General features: G+C 40.7%; 1 protein-coding gene across 1 annotated transcript in view; it reads left to right on the top strand.

Moving 5' to 3' along the window:
- snd1 (staphylococcal nuclease and tudor domain containing 1) overlaps positions 1–23,230 on the top strand; it is a 909,008-nt gene that overhangs the window by 125,384 nt on the left and 760,394 nt on the right. Inside the window, exon 11 of the mRNA XM_078235739.1 lies at positions 10,396–10,482. Coding sequence (XP_078091865.1) covers positions 10,396–10,482 — 87 coding nt within the window. The remainder of the gene's footprint in view (positions 1–10,395; positions 10,483–23,230) is intronic.

Here is a 23,230-nt window from a genome sequence, read left to right as displayed (position 1 = left end):
GAGGCCTCACCTGAAATACTGCATACAGTTTTGGTCTCCTTACCTTAAAAAGGATATAGTAACATTGGTGGCAGTCCAAAGGAGATTCACCAGACTAATTCCTGGGAGGAGAGGGTCATCCTATTAAGAGAGACTGAATAGTCTGGGTCTGTATTCCTTGGGGTTTAGAAGAGTGAAGGATGACCTTATTCAAACATGTAAGATCCTGAGGGAGCTTGACAGGATAGATAGTAAGATGTTTTCACTTGTGGGAGAGTCTTGAACAAGGGACTTAACTACACGATAAAGGGCCAGTCATTTAAAACTGAGGTGCATAGAAATTACTTCTCGCAGAGAGTGGTGAATCTCTAGAAATTTCTAACCCAAAGGGTAGTGGAGGCAGAGTCATTAGAAATATTTAAAGTAGAGGTGGATAAATATAAAAAAAACTCAACTCCCTGTCGGCTTGGGAAATAGTTTCAATTGTTTATTTTCTGGGCTTGAGAGGTTGAGAGGCATGGCTGTTAAGTATCCTCCCTTTTGTGCAATGAATTTAATTGGCCAAAATTTGCACATTAATGAAAGGCTAGGGCATTGAGTTTGCCATTACTTGACACAAAATTCTGTGTCTTTTGCCCTTCCCCCTCACCACTAACTCGGTCCTCTTTCTGCGATTGTCTTACCCTGAAGAAGACTGTTGCTCATCAAAGCCCCCCATCATAAAGACTGCCTACTTAAGTAACATTGCCTGTCTCCTCCCTTGCCTCAACTCAACTGCCACTCAAGCCCCCATCCATGCCTTTGTAACATCTAGACTTGAGTATTCCCATGCTCTTCTGACCTCCCAGTTTTCCACCCTTTGTAAACTTCAGGTCAAGGGTTAATAATTGGCCCTTTGGGGATTCGGAAGGTTTAAGTTCAGTTTTGACTGACTTCAGAGTTTCAACCTCAGTAGATGCTGACAGAACTGGGTTAACAAGGATATAATGGGAGTGATGACAAGGCCTTTGACTAAGTGAGCATTTACTTTGGAGGAAAATTCCGAGAGGGGTAGTTATTGTTGGTCCTCCAGTAAAGACTAGGAATAATGGTGTTTGGGGTGAGTAAAAGGCACTTGAGGTTATTTCCTAATAAACACTCTGGTGCAACTGGAATGGAGTTCTTGTCCTGAGGCAACGATGAGTGTTTAATTTAGTAATAAATTCTCTTCTAGTGTAATCCTTGGGTTTATGCATGTAAGGCAAACCCGTCTCTTAACACCCATAAATTTGCAAGCTGTACACAAGTATAAATTGAATCATTTTTAAAACACAGATGGGAATTGTGCTTTGAGCACAAAGAACTCTCCCATTGATCACCAGACCCTGAACCCTGTCTAACTGACCCTCCAATCCACAAAGGTTTATGGCTTATTTCTTCATTATTGGTTTGTCTGCTTGAATTTTGTACACCTGGTCCTTTGGAAAAGGATGCTGTCGAGGTAATTGTCTTGTATTCAGATAAAAAAATTGGAGCATCAACTTGACGTATATGAAAATTAATGAACAGAAATTTAAACTACTTGTGCTCCAGAAGGCAAGAGTTTGTTGGCCCTAGCTTTAGAGGTTTGTTCAAATGTTTTTATTAAAATTAACTTTGAAAAAGAAATGGGTAATAAGAGATTGGGATGAGTTTAAATTCTCCAGCAGATTGTTTTGGAATATGGTTTTAATGATAACTTTGCTTTGCATTTCAGTCCAGATGAAAGTTTGCCAAAGTTTCCATAAACATGTCAATTGTGCCATATTATGGTGCAGGTGCTCTAACGTCTGATTTTGTAGTATGTGCAGCAACATATATTTAGTTCTTTATATGGAATCATAGAGTCTTACAGTGCTGAAGGAGGCCATTCAGCCCATCGAGTCTGCACCAACCGCAATCCCACCCAGCCCTATCCCCATAACCCCATGCATTTACCCTAGCTAGTTCCCCTGACAAAGGGTAATTTAGCATGGCCAGTCCATCTAACCTGCACATCTTTGGACTGTGGGAGGAAACCGGAGCACCCGGAGGAAATCCACGCAGACACCAGGAGAACGTACAAACTCCACGCAAACAGTGACCTGAGGCTGGAATTGAACCCGGATCCCTGGCGCTGTGAGGCAACAGTGCTAACCACTGTGCTGCCCTTAAACCTTCTGAATCCTCAAAGGGCCAATTATTAACCCTTGAGTTGAAGTTTACGAAGGGTGGAAAAATAATACTATGTTTGGCGTTGGATTTTGCTTCAAACCAGTATAAGTTTGTGGGGCTAGAGAACAATTTCAAGTTGTTGGTTTTCCTTTTTATGTTGATGCAAATCACAATCTCCATGATTAATGAGGTTGGTTAGAAAGAATTTCACTGATTCAGTTGAGGGAATTGTCACCAGACCCCCGTATGTTTTCAAGAAGTTTGTTGAATTAAAGCACGAGCAGTCGCTGAGTTCCAATTAGATCTGATCTAACATATATTAACCTGATTTTAGAAACCAGATGGCAGAGCAGTCCTGAACTTATGCAAATCTCGCAATGTACTGTTAATTCCCAGCAGTCATAAGGATTCTTCCATTACATGAGATGATGGATGTATAGCAAAGCCCATTGGTGATGGAATAGTTTCACATGCACATTTGCTGATGACTGATAAGAGACCAATCCGTGCGAGACCGGTTCTGCCACAAGTACTGTGTAAAAGGTGGTTATTAGGTTTTGTTGTGGGTGCTGTTCTTGGCACAGGTGCATCTGTCAAACTTCTGCAGGCACTGATTGTGATGCTGGTGCACACTTACCCATGTATTATGTTATTTCTCTCTCTTCTTGACTAGTGCCTCCCATATTTGAAGATCAGTGTTTGGGGCCTTCAAGTCATGCTTGCAAGCATCCTGAAATGGAGATTAGGCATCAACTGACTCTCATTTGTGATTTTGACCGATCATGATATACTGAGAAAGTACCACAGACATCCAAATTGAACATTGTTGAGCTTCCTTGATGGCTGTAGGTTATCCGTTATTCACAGCTGTATACATCAATATGCTGAAAAAACAGGCCTTTTAAATCAACATGTTGCTCTAGAGGCTCAGTTTGTTTTCACACATAATTTTAGTTCATTGGCATGAGTGAGATTCTTTCTCCATGTATATTGGGTTCTGCATCAAGAGTCAGATTTTTGTTGCCCCGGGCCCAAAGTAGCGCAATTTGCTCATCACTCCCACTGAAGTGGTGTTTAGTGTGGCTGAGGGTGAATATATGACACCCTGTCCCATGATCACAGTTTTCTTGATGCTTGTAGTAAAGGACAACAGGTTGCAGGCTATGGAAAGACTATCTGAGCCTTTCTAGCTGAGTTTCTGTGTGGGTGATTAGCACGGGATCGTCAGCTTAGAGGATTTCCCTGGACAAGATGTGCTGTACTTTTGTCTACAATTTTAATCTGAACAGATTGTAGAATTTGCAATCGGACCTTGTGTGCAGGAATCCTTCTATATCTGCAGGGAAGGCAAAGGTCAGGACTACTGAGAAGAAAATGCCCAACAAAGTTTGGGGCTGGGACAGGGTCCGGTTTCACTCCATTCCTCACTTTGAAACTGTCCGAAATGGAATGGTCAACAGTACAATATTGCGCATGTCACAAAAAGAATGATGATAAGGAGCTTCCATAAACTGCCAGTGTTGTTTAAAATCCTGCAGAATGCTGCTCTGCTGGTGGTGTTGAATGCTTTCATGACATCTGCCCAATAAACCCAGTATTTCATTCACTAAGCTAGTGCTGTAACATCTTGCATTAAGATGTAAGTATTGATAATTAGCATGCGTGCAGTCTTAAAAATGGCAAAGCTCACATATCTGATCAAATGATTTTCAGACTTGGCTTATCTGCGTGCATCTGGTTCACCAAAGCATGAGAACAGAATGATGGACATTGGTCAACATTTCTGCCTTGAGCACATAATAAGGTGGAAACACCTATGCTTTGTTACATCAAAAAGGATCCAATCTTGACCGTCCCAACAGGTTGCTGCCACTTCCCATTTATTTGCATCCTTTGTGCTGTACGGGAACTTAAGCGTCATCCCGATGTCCAAAATTTAAACTACCCTATTATAGCACTTGGAAGGGAGGTTTGCACTTGCAGATAACTGGAGTTCTATACACATCAAAATCTGCTATTATGAAGGATTTTTCTTTCTAGCCTTGCACGTGATGCTCTTTAAAACTGGTTTTCCTTTCCTATCATGGTCCTGATGTATTAAGTGCGCCACTGGAGGAAAGAAAAGATGACTAGGATTTTTCTAGTGAAGGAAAGCAATCTCCATCGTTGTGTCTTGCACAAGCTATGATATTCTGCATCAACATTAGCCACAATGGAACAAAAAGTACCTATTCGTCCCTGAAGGCCTTGTACACCGAGACCTCTAGTGAGAACAAGGTAAGGCTCTGCTCAGGTAGCTTTCCGCCAATGATGGAGAATAACTACTTGGGTGAAGTCGGAGAGTGACCCCAACTCAACAAGCAGCTGCCAAATTGAGTGATGAGAGATGCAGAGGCATATTATGGCATCGTTTTGTATATTTGTTGTTGAGGTCTTGCTGTCAGATTAATTAAAAAGAAAGTGCCATGGAAATTTATCTTGGAGACTATAGTAATTAGGTATTTTTTTTATTAAGGATGACTGGCTTGGAACTGATAATTGTGTCCTGGTCTGTCCTTTTTGATAGAATAGTAACATGAGGAATTTCCTTCGGTCTTTGAACATCTGACCATCAGTCTAGAAGCTGTTGATTCCTCTGCATCCGGTCTGGCTCAGAGCTTGTACAGATACATCCTAGTGTAGCTGTGATGTTCAAATTATTTGTATTAAAATTGCTGTAGACCAAGGTATCTGAACGTTTTGTTTGTTAGTGATACTCTGAGATTATACCAATTGCTCCTGAAGGGTTGGGTTTAAAACATCTTTTCTGGGCTGCGTTGATGAAGATTTTCCCCACAACTGACCAGTGTGCGCTGATTGGCAAGTGTAGAGGGAACTTCATTTGTTATTGCTGACTTGGGAATACTTTATCAACAAACATAGCATTGACACCCAGGACTTTCATTTATTTAGTCTGCCTTTATGTAGTTGCCTTTCACAACCACAGGACATCACAATGTGCTTCACAACCAACAAAGGAAGGATATTTTTAAGGCAAAGACATAATTATTAAATTTAACAGTTGTGCAGTTGAAGTTTTGTTTTAAAACAGAAATTTCTCACCAAATAGCGTGACAACACGTGTGAAATCTTCATGTTGTGCAAAGCTCCATTGCTGGCCGGAAACCAGGTCCAACCGCAACTTGCTTAGCCCACCCATCTAGGAAAATAACAACCTAGGTTGGGTAGCAAAAATAATCCCTGCTTGGAACATCATATTCAGATTGTTGGTGGAATTGTGATGCAAGCTGATGCCAAATTAAAACATGTGCTTCGTTTTTTTATACTAAATGGATTTGTGACTTTTTGTTAAAATCAATTTCGAAATGCTTTTCAAGATTTGTGCTATGTTTGAAGGGAGGGATGGCAACATTGTGCCACATTGTCAAATCAATGTCGTGATTTCTGTAATAAAAATAAATGATAAGAACTCAGCAGGTCCAGGCGCCGTCTGAAAGAAAAGGATGAGTATGTTGTTCCAAAGTGCTGATTGTTGAAGTTATTAAGATTAATATTTTTAGGCAGAACTCCCTTCAGGTTCTTACCACCCTATTGTGTATTGTAATTGAAGATTTACAGTTTTTGGCGAGCAATTGGATTTGGGAAACTTGAATTTTTTATAACCTTTGTTTTTAAATGGCTTATGATAATTCTTGTTACTTTATCTCTTATCTGATTACTTGCTCTAACTTGGTTTTATCAGCTCGGAATGCAAAACGAAAATGGAGCTGATTTACCATGTTAATGCTACAATATTGTGGTCTTGGGAAGGACTCTTAAAGTCACAACACTGCCCATTCCACGAATGATATCAGCGTTAAAGCAGCTACTTCACCCCAAGCAATAAAATCCTATTGTTCCCGTATACTTGGCTTTTTCATTTATCCAATCTTTTTTGACAATGATATTTGCTTCAGTAGCACTTGTGTTGAATCATTCCATATTCTAGTGACCTTCTGAGGGAAAAGAAAAGGTTTCACCTTCATTCTTCAGGTGGATTCACCATGCTAAATTGCCCCTTACTGTCCAAGGATGTGCAGGTTAGGTGGGTTAACAATGCTAAATTGCCTTTAGTGTCCAAAGATGTGTCAGTTTGGTGAAGTCATGTTAAATGCGCAGGGCTATGGGGATAGGGAGTAGGGGTAGGCCTGGGTAAGATGCTCTTTCAGAGAGTTGGCGCAGATCCGATGGACCAAATGGCTGTCTTCTGTACTGTAGGGATTGTGTGTTTCTGCTCGCTAGCATCTTCAGTCAGTGCCTCTTTGTTACTGATTTGCCAGGTATGAGAAGTAAACGTTTACAGTTTACACAATCTTAATTTTCTTTATTAGTAGCTTCCACCCAACTCATTCTATCCTACCCACATTCATTCTTTCTCACAACTTTCTCCGACTTGTTATCAGCAAAGTTGGTGTTATTCTTACTGTGCTGTTATGGTTCAGGTTAGAAACTCCTAAGTGTTTTATGAAGCTCGCCTGAATCATATGTTTTGCCTCTTGAATTTGGCAAGGATAAGCATGAGATGTTTCGGTTCTTTGAGAAGGTGACCAAAGAGGTAGTTCTTTGAGAAGGTGGCCAGAGAGGTGGATGAGGGTAAAGCGGTTGATGTGGTGTATATGGATTTCAGCAAAGCCTTTGATAAGGTTCCCCATGGTAAGCTTTTGCAGAAAATACGGACACATGGGATTGACGGTGATTTAGTGGTTTGGATCAGGAATTGGCTAGCTGGAAGAAAACAGAGGGTGGTGGTTGATGGGAAATATTCATCCTGGAGTTCAGTTACTAGTGGTGTACCGCAAGGATCTGTCTTGGGGCCACTGCTGTTTGTCATTTTTATTAATGACCTGGATGAGGGCGTAGAAGGATGGGTTAGTAAATTTGCGGATGACACTAAAGTCGGTGGAGTTGTAGATATTGCGGAGGGAAGTGGCAGGTTACAGAGGGACATAGATAAGCTGCAGAGCTGGGCTGAGAGGTGGCAAATGGAGTTTAATGCGGAAAAGTGCGAAGTGATTCACTTTGGAAGGAGTAACAGGAATACAGAGTACTGGGCTAATGGTAAGATACTTGGTAGTGTGGATGAACAGGGGGATCTGGGTGTCCATGTGCATAGATCCCTGCAAGTTGGCACCCAGGTTGATAGGGTTGTTAAGAAGGCGTACGGTGTGTTAGCTTTCATTGGTAGAGGGATTGAGTTTCGGAGCCAGGAGGTCATGTTGCAACTGTACAAAACTCTGGTGCGGCCACACTTGGAGTATTGCGTACAATTCTGGTCGCCGCATGAAAGGAAGGATGTGGAAGTGTTGGAAAGGGTGCAGAGGAGATTTACCAGGATGTTGCCTGGTATGGTGGGAAGATCGTATGAGGAATGGCTGAGGGGCTTGAGGTTGTTTTCGTTAGAGAGAAGAAGGTTAAGGGGTGACTTAATAGAGGCATACAAGATGATCAGAGGATTAGATAGGGTGGATAGTGAGAGCCTTTTTCCTTGGATGGTGATGGCTAACACTAGGGGACATAGCTTTAAATTGAGGGGTGAGAGATATAGGACAGATGTTAGAGGTAGGTTCTTTACTCAGAGAGTAGTAAGGGCATGGAATGCCCTGCCTGCAGCAGTAGTGGACTCATCAACATTAAGAGCATTCAAATGGTTATTGGATAAACGTGGATGATATTGGAATAGTGTAAGTTAGATGGGCTTTAGATTGGTTTCACTGGTCGGCGCAACATCGAGGGCCGACGGGCCTGTACTGCGCTGTTATGTTCTATGTTCTAGGTATGATTCAAGTGATCCACTAGGAAGCTTTTATCAAAATAAGTTTTTTTAAGAATATAGTCAACATGTATAGTAAGAAAATTAGCAAGACCTTTTATCAATTACAAACAAAACAAGTACACCAGTCTCTAACCCTTAATAAATATATCTAATGATTTTCCAGTGAAAGCCAAAATCCAATAAACAAAACTCTTAAGATTGATCACTGCATGGGCTAAAGCTCACATGATACTGGAATCCAGTTCCCTGGATTGATTACTGATATCAAATTATCTTGAAAGCTCAGAGCAGCCTGCAGTCGTATCAGCTTCCCAAAACACACATTACTGCAGCACAGCAACAAGCCTTCCTTGCAGCTGACTAGTAACACTTTCAAAGCAAAACAGAGGGACTTCTAAGACTGCCTCTAACATTGCAGCTAACATGAAACTGAAAGCTGAAAATCTTTGGTCACCTGATCTGCCCATAATTTTATTTTCCTCCTCCCAGCAATGACATCACCCAAGGCTGTGACCATGATTACACAAACCTCTTAAAGGTACACTAACATTGCAGTGCTATTTTTCAAAATAGCTAGATGAAATAGAAGATAAACATTTCCAAGGTTAAAAACTCATGCTGCATCTATACAAAGCCCTGGTTCAACCACATTTGAAGTACTGTGGGCAGTCTGGACACCACACCTCAGGAAGGATATTTTGGTCTTCGAGGCAGTGCAGTGCTACAAAATTATACCTGGGCTCAAAAGTTGTTAAATTGTGAGGTGAGATTACACAAACCAAGGTTGTGTTTCCTGGAATATAGAAAGATAAGAGATGATTTGATTGCGTTTTCATGGTATTAAGAGGAACAGACAGACGGAGCAAAACTATTTCTGCTGGTTAGAAAGTCTGCAACTAGGGGGTGTAGTCTAAAAATTAAAATGAGACCATGTTGGAGTGAAAATAGGAAACATATTCACACATAAGGGATGGGCGAAGTTTGGAATATGGAGCAAAGGAGGGTATATAGAGTTGGGTCAAAAATCAACCATGATATAATTGAATGGAGGACCAGGCTTAAGGGACTAAATGGCTTATGCCTGTTCCGATGTTCCAGCGCCAATCCCTGGGACATGACACTACCTATATCCCATCAACCTGAAAAATATCCATTTACCTCGGTGCTTGCTTTCCAATCTTTGCTTATACTCGATCCATTCGGCTGCTTCTGTTGAATACTTTGTGCCTTTGTTAAATGCTGTCAACATTCATGGATGCAACTTTGCACTCCATTTAACCATACACTTGGAGTTCCTGAAAACAAACACACGTTAATTGAGCACTGCCTGGAATGTACACATCCAAGTTATCCAACCCTGATTTAGTGCATGCTTAATACAAATGTCAATCTTCATTCAGTGATAGCACTGTTGCTTCTAAGTCGGAAGATTATTCAAAGCCACACTTCAGATGCATTAATGTATCATTTAAGCTGACAATTCGGTGAGGGAATGCTGCACCATCTTGATATTATGTCAGTGATTCCACTTCAGAAGCACTTAATTAGCTACCAAGTGCTTTGGGATGCCTGGAAGACACGAAAGATGTACAGTAAATCCATGTCTTACCTGTTTTTGGATGTAGTATGTTGCCTCTTTTGAAAAAAAACCCTTCACATCTACCCCCTCCCCCTTTCTAATTTTTGTAAAATTATAGTTCGTGTCTCTGCTCTTTCCTTCTCAAGCTGCTTTGTGTTCTGTGTCTAGGCCTGATGGTTATTCTGCTTCTGGTACATCTAACTTTATAGATGTCTCACAGTTCATCGCCAGCAGTGGTTCTTCCGCATCCTCCTCACTTACTCCCATGGTTCTTTTTTTGTACACAGAGGCAAAATTCTGATTCTGCATTACTCACCATCCCAAATACCAGATGACACTCTTCCACAGTCCTCTTTAACATTCCTAATCTCCCTTTTTTGGTTCCTAACTATATAGTTTATTTTTCATAAATACAATGCCATAATCTCCCTTTCCAAAAAAGGATGTTGCTCATAAAGGTTTCATAGTTGTGTTGAGGGAAGAGTGGGGAAAACAAAGGTATCATTTGGCCATTGGCATTGCATATCAATTTAATTTTATTGGTGTTTCTGACTCCTATGATTTTCAATAATGAAACTCAGTAGTTATGATGCAGACCAAATAATCATTACCAGCTACATCTGTGTTGAAAAACAGCTTTAAAGCATGAGAGGTCATATTTTTAAGCAATGAGATCCAAAAGTTAAAATTCATTAAACTTCTGTAGAATACAGTTTTGGTCAGATGAGAAACACGCTTTTATACCATACTGTTGTACAGTTCCTATTGATGCGATCGTTCAAATAGTTACCCATCCACTCTTCAGTTTTCCATCAATGTTTTAACCAGATTTTTCTTTTTGTTTTATCCTTAGGATCGTAGGAAACTGCGACCCCTCTATGACATTCCTTACATGTTTGAGGCCCGTGAATTTCTACGGAAGAAGTTGATTGGCAAAAAGGTAAGCCCAGAATCAAAAACCGTTGAAGTACATTTTACTGTGGGAATTTATAATCCTGATATAGCCACATGAATGATGGGCTCTGGCCAGAACCTCCTTTTCAAGGCATTTACTATGATGTTACTTTCCCTTTCAGCCCCTAACCACCACCACCGATTTAATTAATTTGCCAATACCCAGGCTCAGGCACGAACAATGGCCAATGAGGCAAAGTATGAAAGAATGCCACATTGTTTCTTGTCGTCTTTTGCATTCCTCTTACAATGCATCCCTTGAATATGCCTCTTGCCGAATGTTTTTTTTAGATGTCAGGGATTGTTCTCTGGTGCTTTATCCATGTGACCATGCTTCTCATGCAAGTCTGGGTTAAGGATCTTTGATGTGGAGATGCCGGCATTGGACTGGGGTAAACACAGTAAGAGTTTTAACAACACCAGGTTAAAGTCCAACAGGTTTATTTGGTAGAAAATGCCATTAGCTTTCCGAGCGCTGCTCCTTCGTCAGATGGAGTGGAAATCTGCTCTCAAACAGGGCACAGAGACACAAAATCAAGTTACAGAATACTGATTAGAATGCGAATCTCTACAACCAACCAGGTCTTAAAGATACAGACAATGTGAGTGGAGGGAGCATTAAGCACAGGTTAAAGAGATGTGTATTGCCTCCAGACAGGACAGCTAGTGAGATTCTGCAAGCTGTGGGGGGGTTACAGATAGTGTGACGAGGATCTTTGGCCAGGCATGCACAGTTGCCCCAAATTAATGTGCCTTTTAATTAAAATATGGTATGTTTCATTATTTTGCACAATGTGAACTGTATGATGTTGCTCAGATATTCAGTTTCTTTTTCTGTCCTGGCTTCAGCTAAAGTGACAACACTGGCCAGATTTTGTTTGCTGTATAACCTATTGAATCATAACTTTTTAAAATGCACTCTGAAATTCTGTGGAATACTGCAACAAGAACTTAATTTATATAGCACCCCTAATGTGATAAGTGTTTCATGGTACCTTACAGACATAAGGAAAAGATGATCAGAGTTGAAGGGGTGGTGATGACCTAGAGCTTGGTCAAGTTATATCTTAAAGGAGTTGAGCGAGGTAATGAGGCAGTGCAATTTTGGGAGGTGAATTCCAAGTATGTGTCCTGAAGACTTGGCTACCAATGGTGCAGTGGGGGTTTGATGCTCAGGAAACCAGATGAACAGATTATTCTGGAGGTTGTAGGACAGGAAAAAACTACAAAGATAAGAATGGGTGGAACACAGGGACAGGAGTAGGCCATTCAGTTCTTTGAGGCTTTTCACCATGAAGGGATTTTAGCATTAAAATGAGAAAGAGGCTAGAGAGGATTGGAACCTTGGTGACACAGAAATCAAGGCAGAGGAGCACCACTCAGAATACAGGATTGTTATCTAGCCTCCATGTACTTGGACAGACGATCAATTGCACCTGCAGGTGAAGGAATATAGTATCTTAAGAAATCCCTGTAACAGAAGTTAATAATGCATTCGAAAACTTATTTTTCCATAGGCTTTGAATGTAAGCTGTGGAGCTGACTGGGCCATATAAAAAGCTTATCTTGTTTCTAATTTTTCATGTAGATGATACTAATGGATCTCATGTTTGACTTTATCATTTCTTCAGCAGAGAGACAGCAGCACAAGGAGCATCCGTAGGCCCATAAAATTCAGACAGGATAAACAAGCGAGTTAGAAATATAATTTGAGTAGAATCATCTGGGAATTTTGAGCTTCATTGCCAGGGCTCAAGAGCTGTTTGTGACTCATGGACTGCAGTTCAGCCACCCCTGCCCTGGATAATGAAGCAATAAACTTCTACACAGTGCGCTATTGTGCCGGTTGCATAATGCACATGTTTCAGGACACTTGATAAAAGGGAATTTAGTTAACTATTGAAATGGAGTGCATGCCCAAATTAAGCATTCAAATTAATTTACCCCCTCTGCAGTGAGCAGAGATAAAAACCCATTACTCATTGACTGCTGCCTCTGTATTTTTTGACTTGAGGCTCATGCTAACTAAAATGGCTCTAAACATTCTGCTGTTCAATATTAATTGCTTCAACTTAGGCTGAAAACTTTTTTCTGTCTTTTAAAGCTGGTTGTGCAATGCCTCCATAATGGGATTGCAGGAATAGGCATTTTATTTGAGAGACGATCCAGACACTGACGCTTACTTGATGTGTACAGCATTGTTTGCCACCAATTGTAGCAGGTCTAGGTTCCTGAACTGTGAAAATGGTTTAACAATTGATAGTTTTGTATTTCTAAGTATATGTTCCCATAAATTATTTATCTTTGGCATTGCATTTTTCAGTGAAGAGATAGACTCTGACTCCAGACAGATTGCATCCACCTTGATCATGTCTGATCCATTTCTTGTTGCTGTTCATGTCAGTGTTGCAGTAACTCAAAGACATTTGCCTTGATGAAATCATAAATGCCTACTGTTTAAACAAAAATATGCAGTGTCATCAGCTGCTTCATTCTTGGCGAGGAAGCTATTTTATCCATTGAAGCAGCTGATGACACTGAATATTTTTGCTTAAACAGTAGTAGGCGTTGATGATTTCATCATGGAAAGTGGCTGGGAGCTACTGGGCTTGATCATGAGTGCTGTGAGATTAACCTGTGAGATGGAGCTTCAGCAATCTGGCCCTTAATGTGTGGACAAAATTACCCATCTCATGACACTGGTTCAGTAACTCCTCCCTAGAGCTGACTTTTTTCTAACAAAAGGTGTTGGCCTTTTTTTAAACAACAAAAAGCATACTTGATTCAACTGCTTGACTCAAAAAGAAACACTTTTTTATTGTTTAGTGAAGCAGTCATTACCAGTACAAATAGAAAACAAACATTTGACAGTTTTCACAGAGTAGTGCATGCTGATGCCAGATGGAACTCATAGGCACAACAAGACTGATCCACCTCCACAATTGCCTCCTGGGGAAGAAAACAGAATGACAATTGTCCACCAGTCTGACTATGTGGCAGTCTCAAACATGTAAAACGAATATACGAATGTGCATATAAAAAAAATCATGTGAATAAACCCTTCTGCAATTGCTGTGAAGAAAACGTATTACATTAACTGATCTTTTCAAATTAAGATTCTGAGGAGATGGGATGCTTAAAAGCATTTTATCATTTTGGGGAGCCATCTCGTGTTCATTGGCGCTTGAAAGCAATTGAAGCAAAAATCCAATTGTTGAAAATGGCCAGCCACTTTGGAGCTGTAAAAGCTAAATTAGAATATTGTCTTAATAGAATGAGATTAAGAGCTGTGAAGGAGCAAAGATTTGTTTGCCCATAGATACAGATCACTGGGACACAGGTACAGAAAACAAGCAGAGACGCTAATGGAACATTTTGCTTCCAGTTCAAGCAGTTTGAAATACAAACACGAGGAAAAGATGTTTCACTTGTACTGTGATCGGAGTCTGTTGTTTTTAATCAGCATGCTCCCAGAGTGTGAAAGGGTTGCATTATGAAGTTGGATTGCATACAATTGTTCTGTTTCCACCCCCCCCCCCCCCCCCACCCCCACCCCCGATCTAATAAGGTTTTTTAAAAAAAATGATTAAGGAATTTGATGAAGTATATATTTCAAAATTTCCCTTGGTGGGAGCAATCCAGAGCAAAAGGTCATAATCAGGAGTACGTTTTTAGTGGACGAAATGTAGACATCTGGAACTCTTCAAACAGGGTAGGGATTCTGGTTCAATTGAAATTTAGGACTAAAGTGGACAGATTTTAATTGGTATTGAAAGATATGGAGAAAAGGCAAGTAAATGATTCTGAAGTATTGATCAGCCATAATCAAAAGATCGAACAGGCTTGGTGAACTGAATGGTTATGTTCTTATATTGCCGTGTTTGTGCATCCTTATCCTGCCCAGTATATAAATAGACAATGCATTGTTCTTGCACATTGTCTCTTTTTGTTAACAGGAGACTCACTAATTAAAAGTTTTAATGCTCTATATCAAAACTGTCTGAGTAAAGTATACAACTGTATAACCTCATGATTGACTTACCCTATTGTTGGCACTCTAATGATTGCACTTGAAGGATAGCATGCATCCTATTGTAAATCATTAACAGCCTCCCATTATGAACTGATGGTGTTGAGCCTGATTTGTGGTGGTGATTTTAGTGTTCAAAATGAGGCTTGTGAATGATATTGATATATTTTACTTGAAGCAAAAATTTAAGGATGAGCTTTTGTTGGAAGTCTTCTGTGCTGAAGCGTGTTATACCGTAAATCAAAATTGAACAAGAAGGCTAAATGACAAGATCATAACATTGTGCAGCTACATGGGGATGATCTCTGAAAGCATGCCCGAATAGGGTAATGTCCTGAAAATGTGGAAATTCCATTTTTTATATCAACAGTAGTGTAAAGATGCAGCAGAAATTCTGAGGCAAACACTAACTGAGCATCTAGTCAAGTTGATGGACTGTTGCAAATGTAAGCTTTCATAATGTTACTCTCCTACAGGCATTATATTACGTCTCGGGGCCTGTCAATGTAGCAGTCCATCTGTCCCTCAGACAAAAGTTATTTGCTTCTTACAGAGGCACCTAATCCTAAAGATTTGCCACATTCTTAACTAATTATTTTCTCTTGGTGCTGAAGAGAGAGACATGTTGGTGAAGCTTTTCATCTTGCACTCAAGGACAAACACAATGCCAAAATTCAAACGGTCTTAATTTATACTACTGGGGGTGGGGAGGGGGGATGGTTGTCAATTGGTTGGCAAGTCAAATCTGATTGGCTGAGGCATTTCCATGGAGAAAGGATGGAACTGTAGGCTCCCCGAGCTCCCGGGTAATTCAAAACAGTTGCAAGCTTGAACATATTCCTTTTGTTTAGAGAATGGGTCCCTGTAAAAGTAAAGTAAAGCTAAAGTAAAGTAGGCTTACATTCACACTGCAATGAAGTTGCTGTGAAAAATCCCTAGTTGCTACACTGGCGCTTGTTCGGGTACACTGAAGGAGAATTTAGCATGGCCAATTCACCTAACCTACACATCTTTGGACTGTGGGAGGAAACTGGAGCACCCGGAGAAAACCTATGCAGACATGGGGAGAACTTGCAAACTTCACAGTGACCCAAGCCGGGAATCGAACCCGGGTCCCTGGTGCTGTGAGGCAGCAGTGCTAACCACTGTGCCACCGTGCTGCCCCTGCATCTGAATGCATGTCGCACCTCGCCAATGAGCCGTGATATGAACTCGGCTAATTATTTAAATTGGTTGTGTAACTCTCAGGATAATTCAGCAAGTGCTTCTCAATTGTGGAAACATATCTAACAGGAAGCATTTGATTTGGGTTATTGTGTATTTGCGTTGTTCCTAGTTGGAACAAGGGCACTTTAAGGGCCTGATAATGTTAAGTCCTGATGACATCATCAGCTGTTTGCATGGGCAAATGGGCAACCTAGCCTAACAACCTGTAGAGCAAACCTTTCCGGTCTAGCTCTTGCTTGTTTCTACCTTTGTGATCTGCAAACCTACCCTTTAAAGATACAAAGAAAACTGACGATGGGGTGGTTGATCCACACTTCAAAATCCCCCCAAAAGTTGCTGAAATCCAGTGGAAAAAGTGAAAAATCATCGGTCCACACTGCGGAAATCCAGGAAGACCTAAGTTTATAAAGAAATCTCTGTACCAAAGCTGGCAATTGCAGCCATCGAAAGAACCAAAATTTAAACAAAGATCTTGGAGAAACATCGGCGAAAGAATTTTGTCACATGCTCTGCCCAGAAAGATCTGGAACAGTTTAGGGAGCACTGAGTAGCAAGTACCTCGCAACAATAAGTTTAGGGCTGGCGTGTTGCAAAACTTGGAAAGAAATGGGCTGCGCTCAGGCGTACCTTGTTTGAAAAACGTGAGGTAGTGCTAAAAAGATTTGTGGCACATTGTGCTTAAGCAAGCCCTTTGCATAGCAAAAATGGTGGGAATTCTTGTTGCTGTGAGACTGTATGATGAGAACACTGAGCAGTGGAGCTCATATACTGAACAATTTGATTATTATTAAAAGGTGAATGAATCTCTGTTTGTAGCTACTTTGAAGAAATTAGCTGAAAACTGAATTTGGGGATGTTTTGAATAACACCATTAGAGATAGACTAGTGTGAGATTTGAAAAGCAAAGCTATCCAAAAGCGGTTGTTAACAGAAACCAACCTAACAAAGGAAGTTGCAGTCTACACGCATTTGGCAGACCAGGAAGTTCAACGGTTAGGTTTGAGCACTAGAATACATAAAATGTTGGCTAAGACCTGAACACAGACACAGGTTCAAAATTGCCACTGATGTGCAAACTGGGCATGCAGCAGCAGATTGACGGAGCAAAGATGTGATAAAGGTGAATTTTTCCAATCTTCTATTAAATATCTGGGTCATGTCATAGGCGCATTGAGACTGTACAAATCGTCTTCAAAAGCCAAAGCCGTTACTGAGGCACCTGCACCTCAATATGTCAATGAACTAATTATAACAATAAACTATTATGAAGGTATGTCCGTAACCTAGCGACTATTTTTAAGCCTTTATGCAACTTATTGTGTCAAAAGAAGAAATGGTAATGGATGGATCAGTGCAAGAAAGCCGTCACTCAAACTAAAGAGGCATTACTAAAGTCAGAAGTCCTGGCACACTGATTCAAATCTACGTTTTGCAACTGGCATATGATGCATCACCATATAGGGTGACGGGCATTTGTTTCTCACAGCCAGTGGTGAAGAGAAGCTGATTGCTTTTGCATCGAGATCCTTGAATAAAGCAGAAATGAACTATGCACAGAGAATCATTTTGTGCCAAACATTTGAACAGGCTAATCAAGCCCCCCCCACCCCCAATTTATCATCCCTCTTCCATCCACTGGCCCTCAGCTCATGTTGGGCGTTCATCTCTGTGCCCTGAACGCCCCCCCCCCCCCCCCCCCCCCAACCACCACTTTCTGACTGTTAAAAGAAATATCTTCTTGCACAACAGTAGGAAAGCTATTCTGTGCGTCCTTATTATATGTGCTTGTTGTACTTGAACAGTGCTATGATTCATGTAGAATTTAATAATTAAAACCTTGATTTTGCCTTGAAGACTGGAGACGATGTTCATCTGGGGGTGTCGTCCCCCCCCCCCCCCCCCCCCCCCAAAACCACCACCACACATAAAACGAGACTAGAATGAACATGTTTGACATTGAATTGCCGTCGGGGTTACTGTTTCAAGAATGTGAAACAAATTGTGTTACTGTTAAATGTGGATATTTGAAATTCATTGCTATTTTTCACCATCATTTAAATGCCACAAGATGGCAGAAACAGCTTTGAGACAAAGTGTAGTGGCTGCCTGTGTTTCTCGAAATAAAGACGCTAGAGATTTAAATGCTTTTGACCCGATGAATTGGAATCTATACTTGCTATTTTTCTTGAAAGAAAAAAATGACCTTGTAGTTTCCATCTAGAATAATGAAAGAAGTATGTGAGGAAATTGCTGATGCGTTTGTTATAATTTTCTGAATTAGGAATGACTGGAATGCTACCTGATTGATGTCATGTGAAGAACAGGTTGTTCTGGGCATTTTTACAGGGGCCTCTGTTTTCACCATCGATATTAGTGACGAGGCTGAAGCAATGCAAGTTTGCAGAGCATAAAAAGTTGTGTGGATTGGATCAATTGAGATGTTTAAACTGAAACGGTCAATAAAAAGGGTAGATTCAGAGAAACTATTTCTTTTGTTTGGGAAACCCAGAAAATCAGAGCCAGGTCATTCAGGGTGAAATTAGGAAGCCCATTTTTCATGCAGTGCGTGGACATCTCTTCCATAAAAAGCTGTGGATGCTGGGTGAATTTCTGAGACACTGGATTATTTTTTTTGGTGAGGCTATCAAGGGAAATGGAGCCAAGGCTGGGAACCTGAGATCAGGTACAGTTCAGCCATGACACATTTGCATGCTAGAACAGAATAGAGGGGCTATTGCATGCTAGAACAGAATAGAATGACAATCCTGTTACTATGTAATGTTTATTTAGTTCAGTCCAGATGGGGGAAATCGATGACTTCATCTATACTGACACATCAATCGTTGTAAGAAATTGGAAGTTACTAAACCCAAATATTCTGCATATTTTTTACTTCAGAGGCAGAAGGTTAACCTTATGGATTTTTGCTGTGACTGAGACTCTTTTAGTGTCTTATTTCTAAAATTGTTGTGTATTTGTGTTGCAGGATCTTGATGTAAACCTTGTATTAGAATTGGTTTTCTGTTGAGTGTAATACTTAGTTTTTCCTGAATGTATCATCCACTCTTTTTAGAGCAGTTGTTTGCTGATTGTGTTGGGAGTTCTTTTTAACTGTACTAAGCAGATATTAGCTGAAGCAAGTGATCTGGCGTATGCAGTGGAAATATTTTTACATTCGGAGTGGGTGTTGTGGATAATAACTGTTGTATTTTGACCTATTCTGGAATTCAACCTCAGTTCACCTGGTGAATCTGGCAATGTAACCTGATACAGGCAGAACAGTTTAACAATTTCAGATTATTGATCAGTGGTTTTGCTGTTGAATTTGAATTCAACATGCAAATACTGATGCACAGTATCTGATTGTTCCACCTGTTTCTAGGTTAAATATACAAAACCTCAAAGGTAAATTCACTAGGTTTGAATGCCCTCTGGAGGAAGGGCAAATTCTTGTATGCTGCCTTTTGGTAGACTGTTACTGGTCCCTCCAGAATGAGAATTAAATTGACATGAAAGTCGGCAAAATGCCTCTGCTGCAGTGGATGGTTCATGAGTTGTCTGATTCAGCAATTAGAAAGGGAAAGAATATAGTGCCTTATGGCTGAAATATGTCAAAATGCTTCATGTACGATGAATAACTTTAAAGTGCAGAGTGATTAACCTTGTATATAATGCATGATTATAAATGTGACTCTACTGAATCAGAAAGTTAATGCACATTAGCCACCCCATTTGTGTGTAAAATGTCTAGAAATTCAAGCTAATTTTTTTTATTCATTTGTGGGACATGGGCATCACAAGCTGACCAGCATTTATTGCCCATCCCTACTTGCCCTTGAGAAGGTGCTGGTGAGCTGCCGCCTTGAATCGCTGCAGTCCATGTGCTGTGGGTTGACCCACAATGCCGTTAGGGAGGGAATTCCAGGATTTTGACTGTGACTGCAAGTCAGGATGGTGAGTGGCTTGGAGGGGAACTAGATAATGAATTTTAGAAGGCTGTCCAAAGGTGGGGCATATCATGCTTAGTTGGATGTGTTAGAGATCGAACATCAGAATGATGGAGATTTCAACTACACTCGTGCTAAATAGTTTAAGTAGGGTATCTGAAAAGAAGATTTGTGTCTAATATGTATGTGTTGTTAACTATGAGCACATAAATAAATGAGCTTTCTGATGGTAAATCTCCCGCACCAGCTGAGGTTATTCATGAAGGCTTGCTTTCTTCCCCTTGTCCCTTGCCTGAGATGTGATGATCCTCAGGTTAATTCACCACCAGTCAGCTCTCCCCTCAAAGGGGAGAACAGTCTATGGTCATCTGGGACTATGGTGAGTTTACCTTTGCCATTGTTGATATTGCTTACTGTCCAATAGTGGACCATCCCCTCCAAATCATAGACTCATATAGAGCAGAAAGCAGTTGTTTGGCTCTCATTGTGCTGGAGCTTTGAAAGAGCTATACAATTAGTTCCATTCCTCTAATCCTTCCCTGTAACCCTGAAAAATTTTCCTCCTCTGTGTTACCAATTCCCTTTTGCGAGTTGCTATCCTGAGTTGGACATGTGGTGTTCTGAGATCAGTGGGTCAATGCCCTGGAATTCCCGATCTAACATCAACTGACGGACTGCATTGGAGAAGGCTCACCATTACCTTCTCGAGGCAGCCAAGAATTGGTAATATGCCAATGTCTCCTACAGCTCAAAAAGAAATAGTTTGTTTAAAAAGTATCTTTTATGTCTTTTAATGCCATCCTTGAAGTTTTTGAATTTAAAGGCCATGGTCTCTTCCAAAATCCTGAGTTTAAATTTGATGTTTTAGCCAGCGATGGTTGACTAGTTTAACTGCGGGTGCGGAAGATGCTTTTGTACTTGATACCTGCTTCTGGTTGAACAGGGATAAGCAGTGTCTTGTGACGTTTGCCAAAATAGTACCTCAAGATATACAGATGTCCTGTTTGGTTAATAAACAGCTTGTACTCCAGGATAATACCAACATGAGGAATTGGCCTATTTATCCATTTATTATCATGCAGCAAACCAAGACATGCACTCCTCTTCAGTGGTACATTGATGATCAGACAGTACATTTTCAGTCTGAGGATAGACGGAAGGCATTCAAGTAAGCCCCAACAGGGTTTGGGATGATACTTGTTCTGATTTCAGTCCTCTTCTAGATGTGTAAGTTCCTGGCTTCAGCACACAATGTTTATGGTTGATCTCTAATTGGCAGTGATGGCAATATATATATATTTGTTGATTGATGCAACTTCTGTCGTATTTTGCTGTGATGCAGCCAGGTTGGGCTGCAAAGCCAGGCAGAAAGTGCATTTGAGATGAAGTTCCAATCATTGCTGTCCAGCTTGCAGGTCCCTTAAAGCATTAACATGGAAGTTATGCCCTACATTTCATAGTTGGCGTGAGTGATTTGTTGTGGAGCTTGATCCCTGCCAGATACTAGGCTTTCTAAACTTAGTGGTGATGCAGGGCATGCTGCGTGAAGCTGCAGAAAAAATAATAAACTTGGCGAACGATTGACAGAGGATTTGCCTATTTGTACCAGGAACAGAAATAGTCTCCTTCACTTTTGTACTGAGCTTCAAGCATTTACAATCCAGTGATGAATTTCATTTAAAAGAGAAAGGATACTTGGATTTGAATGTTGCTTTGTTACATCTCTCTTCAATAATGCACCATTTTGAAGTGTAATGCTGTTTTTTAAGTGGGAAGTGCAGCCATTTTGAGCCCAGTAAGGTATTTGGCACCATTGCTTATGTAATGGTGGTTGACTACATATGATTCAATTGTACGTTGGGATGAAATAACCTAATTGAGTTAATTTGTCAACTGAGGATGTTCCATTTATTTTTTTTCTGTATTCAAACTGAAACTAAGTAAACATTAATAAAAATAATCAATTGGATTGCGCGATCATCCATTTTGACATTGGATTGGTCTGCAATCAATTTTCAGTTGGTAGGAAATCCTTTCTAACCAAATTCAAAAATTAAACCAGTCACGTTTTGTCGTCATTTCAGTTATTTAATGACTGAGAGATGCCTGAAGGGACATGCTGACTTTAGTCTTTTCGGGGACCTTGTTATGGTTTAATTGAGGTTGAGGGTCCAGGATGACGAAGGTGACCATTTTGTCATAAAGATTCATTGTTAGAATTGTAATGAGTTCAGATTGTCTTGTGAAGCTTTGAACATCAAGCTGAATCTGCAGTGTCAGAAAGGAGAATTTGATGTGGAATTATTTGAATTGTCCTTGACATGTAGACCAGCCAAGCGCGCTTCATTACTGTGAAGTTAACAGTGGAAACAAGAATTTTTGGGAATGTGCAAAGACCACTAGGATCAACAAACATATTTTTTCATAGATCATTTCTTAATACTTAACCTATCCATCTACCCTATTTATATTGTTCGGCGAGAAACTGGGCGTCAGGGGCATCCAGGTAGATGAGGCTTTTTATTACACTGAATGTCAGGACCCCACATGTCATCAACAGGATTACTTTCTGCTTTTCATCCCCCTCAATATTGTTGGCCTGGAAGAAATAACGTGCTCTGCATATTGGGCTCGGTCTTCTGTGCTTGCATCAGAGGCTTCAAGTTTACCAGAGAGGCGTTTTTCTTACTAAAGGATTACTTGCCTTGATAATGAAGGTTGTCTGGAGGGAAGAAAAAACTCTTTTGCTCTTTGTCGCTAATGTAATAATTTCACTGAGGCCAATCGTCTGTTACCAACACCTTTTATTTTCCATTGTGAACAAAGCACTACTTCCGGAACTTCAGTAGACAGGTCAAGCCCAGAAGTCCTTTGGTTGCCTGCCCGAGTAGAGAGCTGATTTTAAACCCTTTTCCATTGGGCGAGCCTCACTCACTCAACAGGGGAGCTCATACTCCACAAGTTCATTGTATTATAATATACTTTGCTCCTCATCTCTCTTTGAAAACAAATATGTTATGACGGCCATGGAGAATTCACCAATAGATCTTCCCTTGGCCTTGTGGAGTCTGAGCTCCCCTGTTGAGTGAGTGAGGCTAGCCCAATGGGAAAGGGTTTAAAATCAGCTCTGTCTACTCGGGCAGGCAACCAAAGGACTCCTGGGCTTGACCTGTCTACTGTAGTTCCGGAAGTACTGCTTTGTTCACAATGGAAATTAAAAGGTGTTGATAACAGAAGATTGGCCTCGGCGAAATTATTACTTCAGCGACAAAGAGCAAAAGGGTTTTTTCTTCCCTTTGGACAACCTTCATTATCAAGACAAGTAATCCTTTAGTAAGAAAAATGCCTCTCTGGTAAACTTGAAGTCTCTGATGCAAGCACAGCAGACTGAGCCCAATATGCAGAGCGCATGTTATTTCTTCCGGGCCAACAATATTGAGGGGGCTGAAAAGCAGAAAGTAATCCTGTTGATGGCATGTGGGGTCCTGACATTCCGTGTAATAAAAGGCCTCATCTACCTGGATGCCCCT

This window comes from Mustelus asterias, chromosome 19 (assembly GCF_964213995.1).
Source record: "Mustelus asterias chromosome 19, sMusAst1.hap1.1, whole genome shotgun sequence".
In the NCBI taxonomy this organism is placed as follows: Eukaryota; Metazoa; Chordata; class Chondrichthyes; order Carcharhiniformes; family Triakidae; genus Mustelus; species Mustelus asterias.
Note: the sequence above shows the minus strand (reverse complement) of the source record. Positions and strands in the feature narration are given on the sequence as shown.